Here is a 19,365-nt window from a genome sequence, read left to right as displayed (position 1 = left end):
GCTGCTGGATCAGGATGCATAGGATGGTTTTTCTGGTAACATTTTCAGGTGCTCGATGCGGTTTTTTCACATTTTACTGTACCTGCGTATACTGGCCTGTGAGTCGATGTCTGTGCTACTCATGTTTGCTCTATATTATCTTTTATGTGTTTTTGAAAATGGAAAATAAAAGAATTTATAAAAAAAAAAATGAATTCTACATTACTGTAATAATAGTGCTCGGTTTAAACTTGACGGAAATTTGCAAGAAGAAATGCTAGCACAGGCTTCCAGTATCCGTAGTTTCAGTTGCTGCACATCTCATATCTTCACAGCGTAGACACTTGCCTTCAGATGACCCCAAAGATAAAAGTCTAAGGGGGTCAGATCGGGAGGCATTTCTTCTGCGGTGTTGCTATCAGTGTGTTTAGAGTGGGAGAAGAGGGTTGCATTGACAATCCAACACAATGGGCAGCACTTTGAACACATTTTATAAGTGGTCAGAAACTTGTAAATAACTCATGAAAGAATAAAGTAACGTTAAAACCAAGCACACCATTGTTTTTCTTGTGAAATTCTCGATAAGTTTGATGTGTCACATGACCCTCTTCCTATTGAAAAAACGAAAGTTGGATACAAAATGGCCGACTTCAAAATGGCCGCCATGGTCAACACCCAGCTTGAAAAGTTTCCCCCCTCCCATATACTAATGTGCCACAAACACGAAGTTAATATCACCAACCATTCCCATTTTATTTAGGTGTATCCATAGAAATGGCCCACCCTGTACATTAAAAAAAAAAAGAAAAATGGTATCCAAATGTCCAGATTTAGCCATATGTGCTTCTTAAAGTGTAGCTAAATGTTTAACAAACTTCTGACATTCGCTAAAACGAAGCAGCTGAAGCACTAGTAACCGCATCGTTTCTGTTCTGCTTTTTCTGGAAATCAATGTATCAGAAGACGGATTCAATAGAAAGTCTATGAGCCCGTACTCTGATACATCGGATTTCTGGAAAAAGCCAAACCGACACGATGCGGCTGAGCGCTAACACGAGCGCTTCAGCTGCTGCATTTTAGCGATTGGTGGGGGTCTCAGTGCTCGAACTCCCACCAATCAAAACTTCTGACATCTCAGAAGTTTGTTAAAAGTTTAGCTACACTTTAAATTGTGAGGCACTCCACAGCTTTTCTGTGCGGAAATTTTGCAGCGTTTCCGCAAGAGAAATTGACATGCTGCCGATTGAGAATCTGCACCGCAAGTCTATCTCCGCTCTTCTTTTCTGCATATTTTTTTTTTCTGCAGCATGTGGAGTAAATTTGTTGAAATCAGCAGCTGATCCGTCCCATGTGCACATACCTCATGGTAGCAAATGCACCAAAAAAAGCATGCATTTTTACGCTGCATGGCAAAACCACACCGTGTGAATACACCCGAAGGGTAGGAACACACTGTTATTTCTGTTACTTGTATAGCACCAACATATTCCGCAGCGATGTGCAGAGGTCCTTATTTGCCGTCCCTACTGGGGCTCACAATCCAAATCCAACACCCCAAAACATACCAATTGGAATTTAAACACAGGACCCTAGTGCTGCAAGGCAATAGTGCTAATCACTGAGCCACAGTGCTGCCACACTAGGCAAACTACAAAGCGTATGCGCCCTGGAACCCATGTCCATAGGGCTCCATTAGCCCGACGGAGGCCAAAAGAGTGTCCTTTTTTTTCCCCCGTCGGGCTGGTATACGTGGGTATACCTTTTTTATGGCGGATGGAATAACGTAGAAGACTGCGCTATTTCCATAATGAGGGATCCTGTAGAAAAAAAACGTATACCACAGAGTATTAACTTTTTTAACGTGGGAGCCTGTGTGTGATGGATATAGCATGAGTCAGAGTTATTTACAAGTTTCTGACCACTTATAAAATGTGTTCAAAGTGCTGCCCATTGTGTTGGATTGTCAATGCAACCCTCTTCTCCCACTCTTCACACACGGATAGCAACACTGCAGAAGAAATGCCTCCCAATCTGACCCCCTTAGACTTTTATCTTTGGGGTCATCTGAAGGCAATTGTCTATGCTGTGAAGATACGAGATGTGCAGCAACTGAAACTACGGATACTGGAAGCCTGTGCTAGCATTTCTTCTGCGGTGTTGCTATCAGTGTGTGAAGAGTGGGAGAAGAGGGTTGCATTGACAATCCAACACAATGGGCAGCACTTTGAATACATTTTATAAGTGGTCAGAAACTTGTAAATAACTCATGAAAAGAATAAAGTAACGTTAAAACCAAGCACACCATTGTTTTTCTTGTGAAATTCTCGATAAGTTTGATGTGTCACATGACCCTCTTCCCATTGAAAAAACTAAAGTTGGATACAAAATGGCCGACTTCAAAATGGCCACCATGGTCAACACCCAGCTTGAAAAGTTTCACCCCACCCATATACTAATGTGCCACAAACAGGAAGTTAATATCACCAACCATTCCCATTTTATTTAGGTGTATCCATATAAATGGCCCACCCTATATACTATTATTAGGTAGTCTTATACTGGGCATAAATGTTAGAAAATAAAATAAAAAAAATATATAAAATATATACATTTGAATATTTTGTGGGTAGCTTTCTTCTGTATTAATAGAGAACAAAAGGGACCTATTTTGAAGAAAAGTGTTTAATTATGTACACAATGCAATGGTAATGATTACATATTTACTATAACTGAAAAATTTACATCTAGCAATATTTAGAAAACAAATTCATCAAGTAAATTAGAGTCCATCATTGAATGTTGCAGGATTCCAGGCTTGGTATGTAAACTGCAATTCTCTGCTCACTATCAGGCAAGTCCAAAATTTTTGGTCTCACTGATGGTACGAGTAATGCCCTAAAACACATGGTGTGGAATGCGATGACATCGAGGGATAAGGTGCCGGTCAGTAATGAGGAAAAATAATATCACTTTGTAAACTATCCTATTGTATGTACAAATCGATTGTGTTCTGGAGTTTGGAGAACAGCTTAAAACCAGAGTTAAACAGACTAAAAACAGACCAGTTACACAATGAATGCCGGTCTTTTAAGATGTTGTATTTTAAAAAAGGGCTTTTGATCCTTGATTTTCAAATTCTGACCAGGCGTCATTTAGCTCCATGAATATCATTTTGGCGTACTGTTCATAGGGCTGTCCGGTGGCCTACAAAGACAAACACAGCGTTTTAATATGGATTTACATGCGTATCTGTTTATATCATACATCCATAGAGTGCCTTTATGTTTTGTGGGTTTCTCACTTCCTGCACAAGTGAAATGGAGTAAACATTGTTGTTACCGGCAACTTTCTTTCCCCTGCTAACAAAATAGCCATTCTGTGGCTAGTCAGTAAAATAAAACGTCAAAGATTACAGTCTTCCCTCAATATCACAGGCGGATGTAGACAGCCAGAGATAATTTCCAATGTGAAGACACCAGCAAACAATTCCTCATCTCAGTTTTCTGGTCCCCAGAAAAAAATGACACGGCTGGTGGTGGTGGGGAAGGGTGGAGTGGGCTGTTTGGGTTTGCCATTGTAACATCTTAAATAAGACCGGTCATAGGGGTTTTTTTTTAAACCACTTATCTCCCCTTATTCCTGGCATCCTCTTGATTCCAGCAATGTAATTTTTATTTTATTTGGCCCTCCCATGGTCCAGCTATGGCCCCTGCTCTGATTGCTCAGTGATGCAGAAAACCTGCTCTGATTGGACAGCATCACATGATGCAGGAGGCAACCCCTACTGAGGCGAGATGAGGTCTCCTCCTCTCTGTACTTTTAATGAACATTAGCATATTAGGCGCCAAGCGTTGCAGGGTCCTTAGCGGGAGAAAGGGAGGGCCAAAAAAAAAAAAAAATTACAGCGCTGGAATCAAGAAGATGCCAGGAATAAGGGGAGGTATGTGGTTTAAAAAAAAAACCTCAAGACAGATCCTCTTTAAATATTTTGTTTTTTGAAGTCGCAATAAGCATTGAAAGAGTTAAAGAGGCTCTGTCACCAGATTTTGCAACCCCTATCTGCTATTGCAGCAGATAGGCGCTGCAATGTAGATTACAGTAAAGTTTTTATTTTTAAAAAACGAGCATTTTTGGCCAAGTTATGACCATTTTTGTATTTATGCAAATGAGGCTTGCAAAAGTACAACTGGGCGTGTTGAAAAGTAAAAGTACAACTGGGCGTGTATTATGTGCGTACATTGGGGCGTTTTTACTTCTTTTACTAGCTGGGCGTTCTGACGAGAAGTATCATCCACTTCTCTTCAGAACGCCCAGCTTCTGGCAGATCATGCTGTGACGTCACTTCCCCAGGTCCTGCATCGTGTCAGACGAGCGAGGACACATCGGCACCAGAGGCTACAGTTGATTCTGCAGCAGCATCGGCGTTTGCAGGTAAGTCGATGTAGCTACTTACCTGCAAACGCTGATGCTGCTGCAGAATCAACTGTAGCCTCTGGTGCCGATGTGTCCTCGCTCGTCTGACACGATGCAGGACCTGGGGAAGTGACGTCACTGTGATCTGCCAGAAGCTGGGCGTTCTGAAGAGAAGTGGATGATACTTCTCGTCAGAACTCCCAGCTAGTAAAAGTAGTAAAAACGCCCCGATGTACGCACATAATACACGCCCAGTTGTACTTTTGCAAGCCTCATTTGCATAAATACAAAAATGGTCATAACTTGGCCAAAAATGCTCGTTTTTTAAAAATAAAAACGTTACTGTAATCTACATTGCAGCGCCTATCTGCTGCAATAGCAGATAGGGGTTGCAAAATCTGGTGACAGAGCCTCTTTAAGATACATTTATTCTTATGGGAAGTGAATGATCGTGTAATTATGTTGAAACTATCCGATTGTTTATTGAAATGGAGAATCACTGGTGTGGACATCCACTTGTCAAGTTTAGCCTCATTTGCATATTTAGAAAAAAAGCTCATCATTTTCATTAGCATTATCAGTGTGACAGCGCCTATTAGATTAGCTAGGAGATTGGGCATTACTAAACTAGTGACAGACCCTCTTTAAAAAAAACACATGACGTTTCATTCCACCTGACTGCAGCTCATGTGACCGCTACAGCCTGTGATTGGTTGTAGTAGTGTCATCACAGGAGGCCGGGCTGCACGTAGTACAGAGGAACGCTTCCCCAACATCAGAGAGGTAAAGTTTTTCTTTCCCAAACTGTTTTCCGCAGCGGAGATTCCGGACAAAAATCTGCACCACAATTTGGTGCGTTTTTTCGGCCGGAAATTCCCTGCAGGTGTCCACCAGGCACGCACTCCTGCGGTTTGTGGTTTCGCAATGACCAGAATGGAGAGCCAATGCTTACATTTTAAAATAAAATAAAAATGAATTAATAAGGATGAACGAAACAGCAGGAGCGTTTGCCCAGTGGACACTATTAAAAATGGCCATCTTAAAGGCAGCGAAGCTATATGTCAAACACATTATTGAAAGTTTATGGAAGAAGAAATCATTATGGTTTACTAGAGAAGTAAAAGAGTAAAAAAATAGAAGTCTGCCTACGGCCCTGTTCACAGTTTTTGGACACGGAAACCGCGGCAAAAAAACATCCGAAATTGCCTTCTATTGATTTCAATGGGAGGTGGAGGCGTTTTTCCCGTGAGCAAAAAAAAACCAAAACCAGTTGCGGGAAAAATAAGCGACATGCCCTATCTTGAGGCGTTTTCCGCCTCAAAAACCCTATTGAAATCAATGGGAGACTGACAAATGCATTTTGACGCTTTTTTTGGCCAAAAACGCTCATGGTTATTCCCTCCAGGGGCGGATTATAATAAGGGGAATCTGGGCAAGTGCCCGGGCCCCGAGGTTGGAAGGGGGCCCAGTTCATCCCAGTTCTCCCGTACCGGCTGTTAAATTTACAGCCGGTTCAGAGAACCGGAGTGAAGCGGGGCCCCTCACCCAATTATATCCGCATCCTTAGGATGCGGATACAATTGCTTACTGTAGCGCTGGCGAGACAGGGAACTATCCGTTCCCTTCCTCCCATTCGGCGCTTTACTAAGGACATAGTCGGCGCGATTATGTCATCACGCCGACTGCGCCATTACGCTGGATGACACCATCTGGTCTCTGACCAGTCCTGCGGAACTGGCGGAAGAAGCGGGAACGGGGACAGGTGAGAATGTTTTTTTTGTTCTAGGCAGCGTTGGGGGTAAAAAGATGCAGGGGACATTCTCTACAGAGGACATTGTAAGTAGCACAATCTACAGGGGACATTATCTAAAAAGGGCATTGTAACTGGCGCTATCTACAGGGGGCATTTTCTACAGTGGGCATTGTAACTGGCACTATCTACAGGGGGCATTGTTAGTGTGTGTGGTGTTTTACTTTACAGTGTTCGACAATTTAATTCAGGGACGCAGTGTATAGTACTATATTCAGGGGTGCAGTGTATAATACTATTATATTCAGGGGCGCAGTGTATAGTACTATTATATTCAGGGGTGCAGTGTATAGTACGATTATATTCAGGGGCGCAGTGTATAGTACTTTTATATTCAGGGGCGCAGTGTATGGTTGTATATTCAGGGGTGCAGTGTAAGGTAGTATTATATTCAGGGGCGCAGTGTACAGCGCTATTATATTCAGGAGTACAGTGTATAGTACTATTATATTCAGGAGCACAGCGTATAGTACTATTATATTCAGGGGCGCAGTGTATAGTACTATTATATTCAGGAGCACAGTGTATAGTACTATTATATTCAGGAGCACAGTATATAGTACTATTATATTCAGGAGCACAGTGTATAGTACTATCATATTCAGGAGCACAGTGTATAGTACTATTATATTCAGGGGCTCAAAATGGCGCCGCAGAATCTCCGGCACAGCGCTCCAGGCCACCACAAAGTCAGAGCACCAGCACCACCACCAGCAGAGCACCAGCACAACTCAGCAGGAGGAGACGGAGTCTGAGGCAGAGCTGACTCTGCAGCAGGTATACGAACAACTGCTGCAGGCTATCACTCTGTCCACTACATCGCTGACGGGGAAGATAGAGGAGGTGAGGGTGGATCTGGGCCTGGTACGCCATGATGTGCAGAAGCTAAGGGAAAGGGTAAAGGACACGGAACATCGAATCTCCGCCATTGAAGATGCTAATTTACGAATTCCCGCGAGATTGTCAGCAATGGAGGTGGAGATATGGCAGCAGAAATGTGATGACCTGGAAAACCGCTCACGCAGGAATAATATCAGAATTATTGGTTTACCAGAGCGAGTAGAAGGAATAGCGCCAGCCGGTTTTATTGAGCAGGGGTTCCGTGCCACCTTTCCTGAGGCGCATTTTTCAGCAGCATTCGACCTCCTCTGCCAGGCATGCCGCCAAGGCCCTTTCTGGCACGCTTACTTAATTGGAAAGATCGGGATCAGATTTTACAGATGGCTCGTCAACACCCTAATATTCAGCATGAGAATTCCCGAGTGCTCCTGTTTCCAGATTTCTCGGCGGAACTACAAAAGAAGCGCGCTACATTTATTGCTGTGAAGAGAAAGATGCGGGATCTGAATATATCCTATTCAATGGCCTATCCGGCTCGTTTACGTATCAGTGATGGAGGGAAAGCGATTTTTTTTGGAGATCCGAGGGAAGCTGAGGAATGGCTATCCTTGAGACCAGGTGACCGGAGGGTTTGAGTTGGGCCATGCGGGACTCACTGTGCTGATAAAGATGCCGGATGTCAAGACACGCAACGCGACTTTCCCTCTTGGTGAAAGGACTGGCAGATTGGGAAGCTGGAACTGGATACTCCATTTTGAATACCCGAAGCCATGTCGCAGGGAAGTCGACACATCCGTTAACCTTCTGGACTGTCCGGTATTTCTTGTTGAGAATGTGAAGAGGTCTGATGGGAAATGGCGGGGAAATGTGGGTTGCTACAGTTGTTTTATCTCTGTGTATTTTAACAGTACCATCTTTAATTGTATGCAGACACCCCGTAACCATTAGCCACGGTATAACAGTTATACTTATACCTTCACAGGTTACTGATAAGTTTGCCCATGGGAGGGGTATACTCTCATGGAAGTCCCCACAGGGGGAAGTTTTGTTTTGTTGGATAACAGTTACACAGCTTGCTACACAATCTATGCAATATACGAAATTAACGATATTGGTATATAACTTGCATTATCTACAGGGGATAAGGGGGGGAACCCTCTGCAAACATGTAAGGGATTGCTTGTATGGCTGATCTGAAAGTAATGTCATGGAATATTAGAGGCATGGGCACCCCTCGCAAAAGAATTACTGTGTTTGCACACGTGAGGGAATTCGGACCGCACATTTTATGCCTCCAGGAGACCCATCTCACGGCGGATACAATCCACCGTCTTAAAAAACCTTGGGTCCAATGGGCAGAGCATTCGTGGCACACGTCATATTCTCGAGGGGTTTCTATACTGGTTCATAGATCAGTGCGGTGGAATGCAACCAAGACGGTGAAAGATACAGAGGGTAGATATATATTTGTACATGCATACATTAATTGTGCGCCATTTGTTGTTATAGGGATATATGCGCCACCTCCAGCAAACCTGTCAATACTGCAGACAGCGGTTACTTTTGTAGCTAATTACCCTGAAGCCAAAGTCGTATGTATGGGAGATTTTAACCTTCTATTGAACCCGTATATATACACAAATTCGTAGCTCAGAACGAGGCTGGGGAGTTGCACCCACCTTCAAACTTGCAGCGACTGATAGATGAGATGGGATGGGTGGAGTTGTGGAGACTGAGACATCCCAAAGATCTTGAGTTCTCATGTTTTACCCCTGCTAGGGGGGCGTTATCTAGAATAGATTATATGTTTGGATCGGCCTCCTTAGGTCCTAGGGTAACTGATATTGAATATGCCCCTCCCAGTGCTTCGGACCATGAGCCCTTGCAGGCGACATTTAGTTTATACAATAGACAAGCTAGCAAATTAAACTGGAGGGTTCACCCATTTTGGCTTGATCGTATTCCTGATCAGTTAAACCAATTCTTTGAAATCCATGAAGAAGAGACTGATATCTCCCTAAGGTGGGACACGTTTAAAGCATATTTGAGGGGTTGTTTGCGGTCCACTATCTCATTTATCAAAAATTGCATCAAGGGTAGAGGAAGATAGATTGGCAGGGACATGCAGGGACTTGGAGCAGGCATATATCGAGGAGCCGACTGAGGACAATAGACTGCAATGGCAGCAGGCGGGCAGATTGCATCAGATACATCTCAGAGAGAAGGGGGATAGGAAGCCGTTTTTTCTTAAACAAAATGCCTTTGAACTAGGTAATCAGTCTGGGAGATTATTATCACAAATAGTACACTCCAACCAATCATCTCCGGCCATTCTGGAGATCATGGATGAGGGGAGACGATTTCTCAATTATGCTGAACAAATAGGGGATAGGTTCTGCAGATTTTATACTGATTTATATACATCCCAATGTGATTATTCGGAAGACTCCTTGTTGGAATATTTGGAGGGGATTACATTCCCGCAGTTAGCGGAGGAGCATAGAGACCGCTTAGATGAGGATATTACACTGGAAGAATTGCAGACGGCCGTGCAGGATTTAAATAATGGGAAATCGCCTGGGCCTGATGGAATCCCGTTGGAGGTATACTCCCGATATTTAGAGATTATTGGCCCTGAGCTGCTTCAGATGTATGCAGCAGCCTTTGAAAAGGGAGTTTTGCCGACTTCTTTATATAAAGCTACCAATATCATTCTACTGAAACCTGACAAAGACCCCGTGGCGTGTGGATCATATAGACCTATCTCCCTGCTCAATTTAGATTATAAGATCCTAACTAAAATTCTGGCAAACAGACTTAATCATATTATCACCTCACTCATACATGAGGATCAATCTGGTTTTATTCCCGGGAGGTCTACTTCGGAGGGCTCAGGCGGTTTCACAGGTAGGGGGGAAACTAAACAAACAATGGGCGATGGCCTCACTTGATGCGGCCAAGGCCTTTGATTCAGTGGAGTGGAAATATCTGCAAGCGGTATTGTCTAAATTTGGGATAGGGTCGGGATTCTCCTAATGGATATCTATTCTATATAAACATCCCAAAGCCAATTTATTGATTAATAGGAGAGGTACTTCCTTTTTTGAATTGAGCAGGGGCACCAGGCAGGGATGTCCATTATCCCCTCTTCTCTTTGCACTAGCCATAGAACCTCTGGCCATCCATATACAACAGGATCATATATTTCAGGGAGTAAAAATTGGAGACAGAGAAAGTAGAGTGGGTCTATATGTGGATGACCTGATCCTTTACATGTCCGAGGTACATGATACTCTCCCAAGGGCAATTGATATTGTGAATCGGTTTGGCCGATATTCTGGACTGCTAATAAACTGGACTAGATCAGCCCTGATGCCGCTTTGGGAGGTAGAATGGCCGGAGGTATACTATAATCTGCCCGTGGTCACCAATTTTAAATATTTAGGTATATACATTACAAAGCTCCCTGCAAAGTCTCATGATAAAAACATATATCCCCTAGAGGCCCTATTTATCGAGAAATTTAAGACATGGAAAACGCTGCCGCTGTCTGTGGCAGGTCGGATAAACTTGGTGAAGATGATTCTTTTACCGAAGGGATTATATTTACTGGAACATGCAAATGGTCCCATTCCGAGATATTTTTTTAATAAACTACACTCATTGACGGCTAGCTTTGTCTGGGGGAAATCTCGAAGGAAGCTTGCATTGGCCAAACTACAACGCCCACGGGATAGGGGAGGAATGGCACTGCCTGACTTCTACATTTATTTTTTGAGTGGTCAACTACGTTATTTGAAAGAATGGATAGGACAAGGCACAGAATCCTTTCCCGACTATGCTTTGGGACAGGTGCTGGGGACATCAGTCATGTGGCCGGTGTTGGAGAATCCCAATTTGTTTAGAGGGAGACTACTCCTACTCCATAGATTAGCTCACCAGGTATGGAAAGCAGCTAAGTTGATATATGGCTTTAGGGCCTTGGAGGAGGAGACACCGATGTGGGGAAATCCCATGTTCACACATTTACAAATAATGGAGGGTTCGGAGTATTGGAAGGTGAATGGGGTGCTGTGTCTGGGGGACGTTTATAGGGAAAATGTGTTGCTATCGTTTACTCAGATGATGGAAGAATATGGTTTACATCGCACCCAGTTCTTCAGATATTTGCAACTACGACAAGCGTTGAACGCTCAATTTAACACGCAGTCCCCGTCTCTTTCGAAATTCCCATTGATTGGAGTTCTAAAGACACAGGGACCCAAGGGCATTATTTCGCCACTGTACACTCATCTCCTGAATGTACGAACTGAGTCGCACAAGCTTCCGGTGCAATCGGCGTGGATAGCAGTTATCCCCGACTTGTCCGAGGAAGACTGGTCAGAAGCCCTGGAGTCTCATATGTTGGTATCGCCTTCTGTTAATAATAGGCTGACCCAACTATACATAATACACCAATGTTACCTTACACCAACACTTCTACATCGATTGGGTCAGATACCGAACTCAGAATGCCATAGGTGCCACTCTTCAGGGGCAAACTTTAAACACCTCATTTGGGAATGTTCACGCATCAGCTCCTTCTGGGAGGGGGTGCTTGAGGTTCTGAGGGACATTGTGTCGGTGCCTATACCCAAGACGCCAGAACTGTGCCTGTTGGGTTTGTTGCGGGAGGAGGATTGGCAATTGCATACCCGAGTGTTCCTTAGGGAAACACTATTCTTCGCTCGTAAAGCCATAGCCCTGAGATGGATAGCGGATAGACCTCCCGCGGATAGACCTCCCACGGTTGGGCAATGGAAATCCTTGGTTGACAATGTTATCCCATTTGAGAAAGTGGTGTATAGAAATAGGAAATGTGTTAATAAATTTGGGAAGATCTGGGATGGTTGGCTTGCATCATCAGGGACCTTGGGTATGGGAAATAATATGCATTCTCTATTACATTGATCGTCGAGGAGGAGAGGAGAGAGAGGAAGGAGATATAGTGAACTAATGTGGTAAACAATTCAACGTTTGTACCTCTATTATCAATGTATGTATAATTGGTGCTAACTTGACCTATATCATAACCACCTACCCATATAAGGGAAGATGCAATGTTTGAATTGGAATTTGTGATGTATATCATGTCTGGAATACCATGTAACTACTTTGTATTCAATGTTCTGAGATATATAGTACCAATGGAAAGTTATTTATTTTATTCTTGTACTGCAAGCTTGGAGTTCAATAAAACGAGTTTAAAAAAAAAATAGAAACTCCCAGCATAACCTAACCGTTGTTCAGGCTATACTGGGAACTGTTGTTTTAGGTCGTACAAATTTGTACAGCAGGGGTTAAACTGAATTTGCAAATGATCTCTGTACTGAACTGTATTTGTTCTAGTGCTGTATATATATATATATACTGAGCTCGGTTCTGTTGCTGCATATATGTACTGAGCTCGGTTCTGTTGCTGCATATATGTACTGAGCTTGGTTCTGGGTCTGTATATTTGTACTGAGCTCGGTTCTGTTGCTGCATATATGTACTGAGCTTGGTTCTGTTGCTGCATATTTGTATTGAGCTTGGTTCTGGGGCTGTATATTTGTATTGAGCTTGGTTCTGGGGCTGTATATATGTACGGAGCTTGGTTCTGGTGTGGTATATATGTACTGAGCTTGGTTCTGGTGTGGTATATATGTACTGAGCTCGGTTCTGTTACGGTATGTATGTACTGAGCTCGGTTCTGGGGCTGTATATAGTTACATTCTCTTAAGGTAAAAGTAGCTGTTAAAATCTACTTTTACCTTAAGAGAAGGTAAATATATACAGTAAAAACTAAACCCCAAAAACCATGGAGGAATCTCAGTTTTTTCCAATTCACCCATTATATGTTACTTTAAATGGTGCCAATAAAAACTAAAACTCCTCCCGCAAAAAAATAATCCTTCACACAGCACTCCATTGACGTAAAAATAAAAAAAGTTATAAAGCTCCGGACCACTTTAGTGTCTAAAAATAGTCTGCTTTTTCTCTTCTGTATGGCTCATTGTGCTTTTACAGCCAATTCAAGACCGTTCCAGATCTGTGGCCGCCTAAACAGAAATCTGCAAATATATACGGTACAGCGTCTTCAAAGTTCTGTCTTCAGAGTAGGGGGGGGGGGAGGCAGACTTGAAAAAGTGCCCAGGGCCCATGGTACCCTTAATTCGCCCCAGATTTCCTCTGTCTGTGGAGAAAAAATATGCCTCAAAAAACCGCGGCAAAAAACGCGTGTGGTGCGAAACCACTTTAAAAAAAACGGAGGTGATTGTTTCAGCCAGGATTTTCTGCCTGCAAAAAACTGTGTGAACAGGGCCTAAAAGAGGTATAAATAAACCAAAAGTGTAACTGACAAAGCTGTATAATAGACAGAGGGAGGAAAAACATTTTTAATGCTGCCATAACACAGGAAGAAATGGCCACATCTGTTGAGGGTTCAGCTCCAGGAGGTTGTTTTGGCCATGTTCACACTGCCTATTTTCAGGCGTATTTCAGAGAGCAAAACACACGTATTTCGCTCTGAAATACACGCGTAATATGCCTGCAAACAGCTCCTCATTGATATTAATGGGAAATACACTGTGTAGTTTATACACTTCAAAAAAAGCTTAAAAAATACGCCTTCCATTGACGCTGCTCAGCGTCAATACGTTTTATGAGCTGCAACATGCTGAGGGAGCCTGAGGGGAGAGGACCGGTGAGGCCTCTAACATGCTACGCCTCAGAGTAAAATTGGTTTCCTTTTTACTAAAGTGGCAAAGGTGGCGTAAAATGCACAAACGTCGCAATTGTCAACGAAATTGCGACTTTTGGGCTCTTTAATAACTTTTCTATGCCATAAAACTGGCGTAGAAGGGTTGATAAATTCCCCTCTTTGTTTCTAATAGCAGCTCCTGCTCTTGCAGGCATAATAATATGGTGGCCCACTCGTTTTCCATTTTATGAACGGCCGCGACCTTGACAATTAGAATGACTTCTTTGATCCCTGCCGATCAGTTGTTCTCTCTGGAGTGGCTTCCTTCTAAGATGGGATTGGAGAGATTTAAAACCCCTTTAAGTCTTACCTTGTCAGGGTGAACCACAAGAGCTGCTTTTCTATAGTATTTCTTCACTTGATCTGGCGTTACCAACTCAGACATGTTCACTGGTTTCCATTTAGTTTCTCCTTCCCAAAGCACAGTGTGCAGTGTAGATATTAAAGCTCTTATATTTCTTTCTTTTCCTTCAATCCAGTCTAAAATCTATAGTAAAAAGAACAACAAGTAAGGTTCCCTAAATAACGCACATGCAATGAAGCAGCAGTACAGTTCACCATTCTAAATGTGGAGTATGCGACAAAAAAGTTCCCGCAGGAAAATTGTCTTCTAGCCAGTTACGGTGATTCCCTGACCGGTCCTGAAAGGCTCCAGGGCATTATGCAACATTTTGCAGAGTAAAAATGTTAGTATATCTTTGTGTAGGCCCAATCACAAGGACTGCAATACCTCATGGTCCTCAGGACATCATTAGCACTTTGTCATTGACACTGCAACTCTGATGCCCCTCTGTGGTATTAAGGCCCACAGGAGTGATATAGGCCCTGGCGGCATGGGGTCTACTTATATACAGTTGTGCCTGTAGTATTTCTGTGAATATTCTTTACTCCTTGGAATATCAATTTAAAAAGTGTTTTTTTTCCCCAGTCAAATATTGATGGCATATGAACAGGATTCGCCATCTTTGTCTGATTGGCGAGTGTACAAAGGCCTAGATGGCTAGAGGGGCCGCAGCCACTTTTTTTTTTTTTCTTCATAGAACCTCTCGTGACCAGGGGCTGTGTTAATTGCAATAAAGCTACATTCCCAAAAAAAAATTGTGTTGCAGCTCCCAGACCAGGTGGTTAGGAGTGACACTATGCCACAGGGAAAAAGCTAAAAAGGCCACAGCCCCTTTGTTTATGTCATTTTGTAATTTCCAAAATTATTGTAAACGTTTTCTGAATTTGGCATTCCCACCCAGCACCAGCCTAAAATAAAACCTACTTGTATATTAATCATCCCCGAGTACTAAACAAAAGAAACCTAAGTATAATTTTGTTTTACCCAAAATAAACATACATGTTAGGCATCATTCACATGTGCGCTAGGGCTCCGTTCCATCGAAGCTTCTTGTCGGAGCGGCGCTCTAACAGACACAAACGGAAACCATAGGTTTCCATTTCCATCACCATTCATTTCAATGGTGCAAATGTTTTCTGTTTGTCTCGTTTTGAGGCAATCAATACCGTAGTCGTCTGCGCTATTCATTCTGTCAGAACGACAGAGCCCTTGCACAACTGACAGAAACGGAAAACTTTTGCACCGGATCCGTCACCATTGAAATCGATGGAAATGTAAACCTATGGTTTCCATTTGTGTCTGTCAGGGCTCCGTTCCAACGGAACGTCTGAACGGAGCCCTAGTGCACATGTGAACGAAGCCGAACACCACAACACACTATATAATAAATAGAACTACTTCTGTTTAGCACATTAAATTTAAGTTAGCCTTCTCATTTTTTTAAAATTTTTATATAAAATCCAAAGTCTTAATAGAAGAATTCTTGACAAAAAAACATAAAAAAATGTTCCCGGACTAAACCAGCACACTCTAGGTAACAAAGAAAAAAATGCATTTATTAATAAATACTGGTTATTCTTTTCATATTCAAATCATTATTACCTAGCGTGTGCTGGTTTAGTCCTTATGCACACTTCTGTGTGCCGATGAACAGTCGCTAATGACTGTTTTGTGAATCACGGACTGTACAGGAGTGGCTTCCGTGTGCCGCCCGTTATTTCATGGACCAAAATCAATGCAAAGGCCAAGACTGTTCCATTAAAAACGGGCAGGAGTAGGACTTGCACTACTTTTGACGGAACGGCCGCATGGTTTCGTTAAAACAACGGAAGTGTGCATGGCCCCATTGAAATGAATGTGTCAGGGTGCTATCCGTTAAAAAAAATGGATAGCACACTGAATAAAATAACAGAAGTGGGAATGAGGTCTAAGTCCGGGAATTTTTTATTTTTTTTTGTCAAGGTAAATCCGATCTTGGACGGCACCATGCAAAATAGCTTTGCATTATCTGGGTTATTTAATTGGATAAAAATTCTAGTTATTCCATAACTTAATAGAAGAAAGCTGGTGGATGGAATTGCAACCACTGAATGACACTGCAAACAAGTGCAAGAGCCTTGATGCCTTTCTTGAAAAACCTAATATTACAGGTTATGAGTAAAAAATAAATAAAAGTAATGTTAAATTTAAAAAAAAAAAAAATTTTTTTTTACAAACATTAAAATAAGTCTCAATACATAAAATTTACACATTCTGTATCGTCGCGACCGTAATAACAAATTCATAGCGTCATTTATGAGGTTTACGCAGTTATAAAATAAAACCTGCTTTCTTTCACTTATTAATGTGAGGCACGAGGGGTTATGAATTTTGAACCTCCACGTGCATCACATTAATAGCAATTAACCCCATCATGTACCTCACACACACACATTAACCCAATGTTGGGGTGAATTACATACGGCACATGGGAGGTTCAAAATTCATCACGCCACGCGCCTCACATCAGAATTATTGTTGTTGGCAGAGTATCGTTTTGGTATAGAGTATCGCAATACTACACTAAGTATCGGTATCGAAGTCCAAATTCTGGTATCGTGACAACCCTAGTCTCTGTCCACTATTATTTCTAGAGACAAACTGATTCAGCATTCCCCACTAAGGCCTTATTCACACGAGCGTATTTCACGTCCGTGTTACGTGCGTTAAAACAACGGCCGTCACATGGACCTATGCTATTCAACGGGGCCATTCAGTGTTTTTCACGCAGCGTGTGTCCGCTGCGTGAAACTAATTGCATGTCCTACACTTATGCGTTTTTTGTGCATCACGCACTCATTGAAGTCAATGGGTACGTGAAAATCACGGACAGCACACAGACGCACATCCGTGTGCCATGGGTATTTCACGCAACAGTTGCTAAAGAAATGAGGAAAAAAAAAACAAAACACCAATTTATATTGCGGACGTAAAAAACGCGTAACATACGGATGACATACGCGCGTAAAACCGCAGACACGCAATGTACACGGATGTCACTCAGAACTGCAAAGCAAGAAAAACGCTGCATTTTTTTTACGCGCGAAAAACGGACACATTCGTGTGAACACAGCATGAGGGCCTGCTCACATCGTGTTAGGGTTCAGTTGATGGGTTCCGTTAGACCTTTCCGTCGGAGGAGCCCATAAACGGAAAGCCAAAAAAAACATAGCTTCCGTTTGCATTACCATTTATTTTAATGGTAATGCTTCCGTTGCAAAGGGTTTCCGTTTGGTAAGATTTCAGTTTTTTTAGAAGGAAATAATAGCGAAGTCGACTGTTCATGGATTCCTCCGATGGAAAGGTCTAATGGAACCCACGAACGGAAGCCCAACGCTGATGTGAACAAGCCCTTACCTGCGTGTGACTAAACCTGAATGGAGGGGTACTGGGTTTATATAGGATGCATTAATGGCAGGTGAGGCTGAGACGCAGCCAAACAAAGTATATGTATACACATAACCAGATCATACAAAAGGAGATAGAGATTGTAAACTCCTTTTCATGGAATATGGAATATGTATAATATATGGTTTATGTATAATATGTATGTTTTGAAATTTAAACCCAAATGTGTAGATTGTAGAATTCTGGGAAGTACAATATTGTGTATTTAGGGGCACCCAGAGGAGGGTGGGACAGGTTCACTTCAGAGTGTATGAGTTGAGGATTCGGGTGCTGCTTGACACCAAGGTAGCTGCAATTTAACCCCTAGGCGCACCACGACGCAACTGTACGTCCGGGTGGCCAGTGTCTTAGCGCACCAGGACGTACAGTTACTGCGACAGTGTGCACCGGGCGGCCAGCTATCCCCGACAGCCGACACTCCACTGTTGCCGATCAGCGGCTCATTTTCGGCAATTAAACCCTTAAATGCGGCAATCTATTGCAATCGCCGCATTTTATGGGTTTCTAGCACATCGGCAGACCTCACAATGAAATCGTGAGGTTTGCAGATGGCTAGCATGGCGACCGGAGGCCAAGTAAAGGCCTCCGTGTCTGCCATGTACAGAAGCCTATCAGGACCAGCCTCCTGATAGACTTCCTGTCAGAGTGACAGGAAGTCACTGTGCCGTTCGCGATGCACACTGTCGGTGACCAAGTCAATGACTGTGCGCATCGGGAACTGGGAGGTCAGCTGTCCCTGACAGCTGACACTCCACGGTTGCCGATCATCGCCTCTGATTTGGGCAATTAACCCGTTAAATGCGGGACTCGATTGCGACATTTAGGGGGATTGTAGCACATCAGCAGCCCCCATGCAATTGTGGGGGCTGCTGATGCTTGTGATGGCACCCGGGGGCCAGGCAACGGCCCCAGGGTCTGCCATGTATGGAAGCCTATAAGGGTCAGCCTCTGGCTGGTCCTCGTAGACGGTCAGAGTGACTGTGACGTCACACTGACAGTTGGAATACGTTACACTACTTAGATAGTGTAATGTATTCTAGCAGCGATCAGAGCTGCAGGTAAAAAAAAGGTGTAAAAATAAAAAAGTAAAAAAAAGTTAACAAAAATGTTTTACAAAAGTGTAAAAATAAAAGATTTTTTTTTCCTGTAATAAGTCTCTTATTATAGGAAAAAAATGAAACCGTTAAAAAAACCAAAAACAACAGTACACATATTTGGTATCACCGCGTTCGTAACGACCCAATCTATAAAACTATAATGTTATTTTCCCACATGGCGAACGCCGCAAAAAAAGCCAAAACTAAAATCAATGCCAGAATCACAATTTTTTGGTCACCACCACTCCCAAAATATAGAGTAAAAAGTGATCAAAAAGTTGATTGTACCCCAAAATAGTACCAATAAAAACTACAGCCAGTCCCGCAAAAAACATGCCCTTATACAGCTTTTTTGACTGAAAAATAATAAAAAGTTATGTCTCTCAAAATTTGGTGACACAAAAAATTAATTATTTTATAAACAAGTGATTTTATTGTGCAAACGCTGCAAAACATAAAAAAACTATATACATATAGTATCACCGTAATCGTACCGACCCGCAGAATAAAGTTAAACTGTAATTTTTAGTGCATAATGAACGCCGTAAGAAATAAAGAATATAAAACACCAAAATCACAGTTTTTTGGTCACCAAAGCTCTAAATAAAAGGTCATAAAAAGTGATCAAAACGTTGTATGTACCAAAAAATGTTAC

At 42.6% G+C, this 19,365-nt stretch overlaps 1 protein-coding gene across 2 annotated transcripts in view; it reads right to left on the bottom strand.

Annotated features, from left to right (window-relative positions):
• Positions 1–2,643: 2,643 nt before the first annotated feature.
• The window catches only part of GAK (cyclin G associated kinase), a 155,052-nt gene continuing 138,330 nt past the window's right edge, over positions 2,644–19,365 (bottom strand). For both annotated transcript variants that reach the window (XM_075864649.1, XM_075864648.1), the window contains 2 exons: positions 14,134–14,310; positions 2,644–3,183 (listed from right to left, as the gene is read on the bottom strand). In XM_075864649.1, coding sequence (XP_075720764.1) covers positions 3,082–3,183; positions 14,134–14,310 — 279 coding nt within the window. In that variant the 3' untranslated portion in view covers positions 2,644–3,081. The remainder of the gene's footprint in view (positions 3,184–14,133; positions 14,311–19,365) is intronic.

The sequence above is a fragment of the Rhinoderma darwinii genome, chromosome 1, assembly GCF_050947455.1.
Source record: "Rhinoderma darwinii isolate aRhiDar2 chromosome 1, aRhiDar2.hap1, whole genome shotgun sequence".
Lineage (NCBI taxonomy): Eukaryota > Metazoa > Chordata > Amphibia > Anura > Rhinodermatidae > Rhinoderma > Rhinoderma darwinii.
Note: the sequence above shows the minus strand (reverse complement) of the source record. Positions and strands in the feature narration are given on the sequence as shown.